The sequence below is a fragment of the Patagioenas fasciata genome, chromosome 3 (genome assembly GCF_037038585.1).
Source record: "Patagioenas fasciata isolate bPatFas1 chromosome 3, bPatFas1.hap1, whole genome shotgun sequence".
In the NCBI taxonomy this organism is placed as follows: domain Eukaryota; kingdom Metazoa; phylum Chordata; class Aves; order Columbiformes; family Columbidae; genus Patagioenas; species Patagioenas fasciata.
The window spans coordinates 98106460-98113668 of NC_092522.1; the positions used below are offsets into that span (position 1 = coordinate 98106460).

At 35.9% G+C, this 7209-nt stretch overlaps 1 protein-coding gene across 2 annotated transcripts in view; it reads left to right on the forward strand.

Annotated features, from left to right (window-relative positions):
* The window catches only part of LGSN (lengsin, lens protein with glutamine synthetase domain), a 58759-nt gene extending 54478 nt beyond the window's left edge, over nt 1-4281 (forward strand). For both annotated transcript variants that reach the window (XM_065836029.2, XM_065836030.2), the window contains exons 3-4: nt 622-800; nt 3082-4281. In XM_065836029.2, the coding sequence (XP_065692101.1) occupies nt 622-800; nt 3082-4281 (1379 nt within the window). The remainder of the gene's footprint in view (nt 1-621; nt 801-3081) is intronic.
* Nucleotides 4282-7209: the final 2928 nt, after the last annotated feature.

Below are 7209 nucleotides of genomic sequence, written 5' to 3' on the forward strand. Positions count from 1 at the left end.
GGTTTGTGAAATTACTGTGCCCAGCTCTCTGCTCCATTACGGAGGTTATATTCAGATGTTACTGCTTTAATGTAAATATGTTTATACAATCCTACAGCTGCTGTAATACAGTTAAGAAGACAACTCCATAACAGCAAATGCATAAGTGCGTAAGCTCTTAAAACTCTGCTGCCTGTGGTGGAGAAGACTACAGTCCTCCTCAGAAGATCTTGAGAAAGGCCATCTTTCTGTATCCGTGCACTTTTCAATGGCACCGAAGTAATATAGCATCTGAATTTTTTCAGCTTTCAGTGGGAAACAGGTACCCAGCTGCTACTTGGGCTCTTAGAAATACCCAACAAACCAGCTGCAGTATCCCTCAGAAATTCCTAGCTTTACTGCATGATTCTCATGTTCTCTTACCAACTTGAAAAAAAGCTTCAGCCATAGACCATTCAGAAAAAAAAAAAAAAAAGGCAATTTATACAGGTCCTCAGGGAAAGAAAAGTGTGTTTATTTACAAAAATGTTTTTGCTTTTACATTCCACGTCAGAGTTTCCCACTATTGCACTTTTTAGGAGAACAACCTGTATTCCAGTATTCATTATTTTGTTTCACCTGAACATTCCTCTTCACTTACAGTGTCCAGCAGAGAACCTGATGTAAACAACCTTGGAAATCCAACTCTTCTTCGCCTGTTCTCTCATATTGAATTTATTAAGCAGCAGATGGCCAGGGACAATGTACAGTTCGTCAGATTTGAATCAATAGATCTCCATGGCGTGTCAAGATCAAAGAATGTTCCTTCTCGATTTTTTCATGTAAGTCTTTTGGTTTCTAGCCGAACCTTTACGTGTTTTAATGGCCGTGTCTTTAATTTATCTATCATCTCTATCTCTATCTCTATCTCTATCTCTATCTCTATCTCTATCTCTATCTCTATCTCTATCTCTATCTCTATCTCTATCTCTATCTCTATCTCATCTCTATCTATATATCTGTATCATCTGTATCATCTATATCTATATCTATATCATCATTTTTTTTTTCATAATACATGTAGAAATTCAAACTTAGAATAAATTATTTGTTCCCGCCACTTGTTAATGTTCCCAAAGGATCTGAACATTTTTCATCACTGCGATCATCCGTTCCTCTGTTCCCCCAAACAATAATCTAATTAAATAAGGGTAGTAATATCAGTGTTTTGAACTTCTAATAATCCTTCCCTCATCATAACCTTTTCAGGTCAATGCATTATAGATACTTTATTTTGCTGAATGTCAGTAAATTTCAAAAAGAAAGGAGTAAACACTGAAAGAAAGAACATGTCTGAAGGAAAATCACTTCAGCTGTGAGAAATTTTATGTCCATCAATCAGATAAGAAAATACTATTGGCTTGCATGATATTTGCCATATTAATGATTCAGGAAATAAGAATTGAATTAGGAAGCAATCATCACCATGTGTATACTTGACCCATCAGCCTTTTCAATACGTTGCTTCTGTGCTACTTCATGTGCATAACTACATTATACTTTCACTCACTTATCACTATCAATATTTTAAGCTTTACTCAGTGATCACAAAAAAAAAAAAAGACATGAACATGAAAAGATGTAGAGCACTTTTGTTTCAAGTTCCTTCTGAAGCCTAAGCCATGTTTTCATTATTTCCATTTCATTTATTGCTAAGCTGCAACTGTATCATCTAGATACAGTTTGCCTTCTCTGATGTTATTTGGATTTTATCAAAATAATCTTCTCTCAGTCATTTTAGTTCTTGTTAAGGGTGGTAGGTTAATTGCAACTTCTCTTTCAGTTGCTTTGTCAAATTGCAAATGTCTAGATCAGCTTGTTCAAAGACAGCTTTTTTGTTTACCTTAATATCTGAACAAATTGGAGCTTTGCATGGCAATCTAAACTTTTTTATGCTAAAACATGTACACACATGTATGCATACATACAGAACAACTGACTATAGAATAATCACCTTCAATACCTTTTCAGTGTCAAATGTATAGCTTCGCTATCTTGGAGCAGTATTCACCATGCTGTACAGTTTTGGTTACGGGTGTCACACAAGGAGGATACCACTGGATGGCCACCTACTTAAGAGAAGGCAGAATTATTTATATTTTATTAATTTATTTATTTATTTCTTACTTATAATCTATTCATTTATTTTAAGTAAAGCCACCATACGCAGTTTGAAGTATTTCAAAAATTTTCCACCTGGATAGGCAAAATTTTGGCTTTTTTTCAGCTCTGAGTTTGCCCCTTTCTGGCTTTTGTCTTTCTCCTCTGTTCATTCAGATGGTAATCCTTTCCCTTAGAATAATAAAGGTAAGATGCAAACATGAGACAAATTTCACTTGATAGAACTTGGCATCACATAAAAGTTTAAAGATAAGTTGTAAAGGTACTAGTTTGAAGGTAGATGATCCTTCCTTTTGGTCCTATCCGCATTTCATTTGTGTAAGCTGAAGCTCACTGTTCAAATGGAGAAGTATAATTTTGAGCTTATCCTGTTTACTACCTAGAAGAGGAATATTGAAACAAATGCTTCCCTGCATTTCACTCCCAAACTTATTAATCCCAGAAAGTGAGAATTTTCTGTTAAACTTTGCATCTGAAAACAGTGACATTTAGAGGGAAGTCAGAAGCTGAATTCGTATTGCCATGAGTTTTGTGTGGTCACTTGAATCTATGTAAAGGAAAGGCTCAGAGGATAAGGAAGCCTGATATAGTAACTATAGATAGAAGTTTGACTTGCAAAGTTTGCACCTAACCGGTGATGCCCACGATTGTATAAAAGCCATGCAAGATAAGTGTTGACCGTTTTTTCAGTTCTTCATGGAAATTTAGAAATTGGTCATTTGGATACTTGATGACAGTGTTTTCATACCAATCTTGCACTGCTTCATAATGACACAGTAACGGCTGTTGCCCTCCACTTTAGTAATTACTGCATTTTAGTGTTCTTTTAGGAAAAATACTATTATTCTTACTGAGAATCTGAGTTTTACATGTTTTACGTACTTAAAAATACTGTTGAGTTATTTTCTTATTTGGTAATCTGTCATTCTGCTCTGTGTTTAGGAGAAAGCAATTCATGGTGTTGCCATGCCCAGAAGTTATCTTGAGCTGACACTGAATCCTAAAGATAATGAATCAGATTACATAAATGCAACCAATTTTAATTGCGACATAATCCTGAACCCTGATTTATCAACGTTTCGAATACTCCCCTGGACTGAGCAGACTGCAAGAGTGATATGTGATTCCTTCACTGTGCTGGGCAACCCACTAATGACCTCTCCAAGGCACATCGCCAAGAGACAGCTGAGCCAGCTTCAGGACAATGGCTTTTCTCTGCACTCTGCCTTCACTTATGAATTTTGTATTTATGGCATTACTGAGGTTGTAAATTCAAAGACAATATCCTTTGCTGCAGCCACGATACTAAATAACCATGACCAGACTTTCATTCAGGAGCTCATTGAAGGAATGTATTATGCTGGTGCCAACATTGAAAGCTTTTCTTCTTCCAATGGCCCTGGGCAAATGGAGATCACTTTTCATCCAGCATTTGGCATAGATGCTGCTGACAGTGCCTTCACATTTAGAACAGGCATTAAAGAGGTAGCTAAGAAGTATAGCTACGTGGCTAGTTTTTTCTCAGAATCAGGATTCTACAATTCAGGGGCTCTGTCACATAGCCTGTGGGATTTGAATGGCCAGAAGAATTTGTTTTCTGCTGGTTATGGAGTTGAGGAGCTCTCAGATATTGGAAAAAATTGGTTGTCGGGTCTCTTGGCACACACAGCAGCTATCAGCTGCTTGATGGCTCCTACCACCAGCTGCCGTAAGCCTTATTCTAAATACAGTAAGGAATCAAGAGAGACTGTAAATGCAAAATGGGCATATAATGATAACAGCTGTGCCTTTAATGTCAAATGTCATGGTGGAAAAGGCACTCAAATAGACAATAAATTAAGTTCTGCTACAGCAAACCCCTACCTGGTGCTTGCTGCTACTATTGCTGCAGGTCTAGATGGAATAAAGAGAGGACTTAGGTATGATGATATGCTCCAAGAAGAAAATCACACTGCTGACCTGAAACATTCAACAGTCCCTCTGAAACTAGAAGATGCTCTTGTTGCACTTGAGAAAGATTCGTGCATTAAGGAAGCATTAGGCGAAACTTTTATCCAATACTTTGTTGCCATGAAACATTATGAGTTAGAAACAGAAGAAATGGATAGTGAAAGGAATAAATGCCTTGGCTATTTTATTTAGAAAGAGCACCCTTCTATAGTGATGCTATGTAAATACATACAGTGAATGACTAAGAATCTTGAAATTAGTAAATATATTTGAAAATGTTTTTACTGGTTTGGAATTATTTTTTTCCTCTTTTGTATAGGACATGGTGACTGAATTTTATTGTCTGTGTACATTCTGGACAGTGCAAAACTGATATTAATGGAAAAACAGTCTTTTAAAAAATGGTATTTTTTTCAATTTAAGTGAACATACCTTCTTATGAAAAGAAGAAGGTGAAATTAAGAACCACTGTGCAACTGTAATAGGACTGTATAATATGCAAAAAAAGTAGGAATAATGAGGACAGTGCAAGGGGGTAGGAGAACTGAGAAACTAGGTGAATTTCTTGTTCAGCATGGTTGTGGGAGCTGAACGGTTGCCAAACCAGAAGAATCTGAGTTTGATTTAAAACTTGTGCTAGAATGATGAACACTGTAGAGAGAGTGGCAGAGATCTGAGGCTGTAGAACCTGAGAGTCAGGATTCAGTATCTTAGTAGGCATAAATAAAAAGACAGGAGGGATTATAACATAATCTATACATCAGGAATTTTGCTGCTGAATGAAGTTTGCAAGAATATAGTGGATAGAGATACTAAAAGAAATCAAATGGTGACTTGAAGAGGGAATAATTCATAGAAAGCCAGGAGTGTCAGGCCACTGTGCAATAAAAAAGGAGCTAGTAATATGTATGTTTTTATAGTTACTGTGTTAATTCAGAGTTGAATGCCAAAGAAGAAAAAAAAAATTGCAAAGAAGCCAGAGAATTGAGAGCTTAAACTGAACTTTAGTAGGAAACCTGGTGTTATCAAGGACAAGGAAGATGGATGTGAAGAGAGGAACAGGAAGAGTTGATTAAAACCAGAAAGAACAAGTGAAGATGTAAATTCAGAGACTGGAAAATACTTGTTAAAACAGAGTAAGAAAAGATCCATCCTAAAATGAGAAATGGCAGCTGGTGTAAAGAAAAATAAAGTTTTTGGAATGGCAGGAGGTGGGGTTTAGATTTACTCTCTGTTTTTTCTTACTGTTGCTTCTGTCATCCTTTATTATTAAAGATAACCCTTATTTCATACCTCACCTCCGTATTAACAGTGAATTCTGATGTTCTTCATCTTTTGTGACAATATTTTGATCTATGCACAGGAATTTGTGAGTGAAATAGTTTGGTCATCAGTGGAGTGAAAATAAGATTTAGTCAATGCCTCTGTCAACTTGCAGAACTAGAAGGTGTGAACAGAAAGGTGCTAGTTGCCTGCTGCTGGATCTTTCACACTTACTCTATAGAGTATTGTACTTGAAATGTAGCACCTGGTATGCTAAAACTTTTTGTGGGATTGAAAAGTAGAACTCACCTTATGCTCAGGTGGCAAGAGGAAATAAATAATCTAAGGGAACATGATAAATGCATTCCCTTGTCTCAGTTGGTAGCAGGTAGTTGGATTTCCTTCTCTCTCTCTTGCTCACCTGATACATTTTTTGGATACCCCAGAATATGGGATAATTTTTCTTTGCTCCAGGCTGATTTGCGTTGGTGAGGTTTAGTCTTGCATTTAAGCAGAACTTCTCATTCAGGAAAAAATGCTTCTCTTTTGCTGCCCTAACACTTCTTCAGGGACTCTGGGAATCTGTTTGTCTTCTAACCCAACTTCTGTCTTCTCTTTCTGGTTATTTCCTACTCTCATCTTCACAAGTTCTAGGTAGAAGACATCCATAAAAATTCTTTACTTGCTCAGACAGCTTACTTACCACACTTGTTGTTTAGTCCCAACAGTCGCACAGCTTAATAGCTATTTCTTGGTTCTTCATCTGGCAAGGATGTACTAAAGCACAACACTGCATGTATGATGTTTGTTAATGTGATATGATTTTTGTATGGTAATAAATGCGCTGGCTAAGCCAAGCTGTACCAGAAATGGCTGTGGAACATATATTAAGCTTCTGCAGGTAAAATGATCTTAATTTTAAAGTTTGTCTAGAAGTTGATCTTGAAATAGAAGCGCACTCCCACACCAGTGTTTCTAAAATCCAAATTCAGATCTGTTTCTGCTTTTCACAAAAAGTTCTTGGAAACTAAAGCATATTAAACAAAACATAAGTGAACTCAGCCTTCTCAGTGAAATACCTTATAAAATTGAGTTACATTGCTCTTTCAGTTATTTTAGAACTTGGAAATCTACACTGACATAACACTGACCACATTTTGAAGCTGAAATATCAGAAGATATTTAGGTTCATTTTCTACATTGTACTTCTTCTGGACCTGATTATAGGGATGGCAAAATGGATGAAAGATTCAAATAAAAATATATCTCTATCTTCATTTTATACATATATTAGTAGGATGTCATCTTACTTACTATGCCAATTTTCAAACAATTTTTGGTGAGGTCTAATTAGACACTTTGTGATTTGTCTTGGGTTTAAAAAATCTGTGACTGTATACAGTCACTTTTTAAGAGATTATACATAATGAATTCCTATAACTGAATTTAATGAACATGACGTTCATTATACCTATACTATTGACTGCTGTATCATTAACATTTCATCTTGAAGTGTTGTCTGAAAATACTCCTCACTTTTCTACAGTACCAAGATCAATGTTTTGAGCATCACTAGTTAGATAGTTAAAACTTGTGCAGTGTTATATATTAAGAAAAATAAATAAATAATTTTGAAACCTCTGGTTTTGCATAAGGCCCTGCTGATTTTCTAGGATAGTACAGTCAGATGTTGCAAAGCTTTATATAAGAAATTTTTGCTATTAGTAAAGCATCTTTAATATTTTCAACTTTAAGCAGACTATATATTTATATATTGGTTGACAAAGCAATACTACGTTTGACATTGCACTGTGTTATGGCTGGTGTTTCCACATTTTTCTCCATGCCAGACTTTGG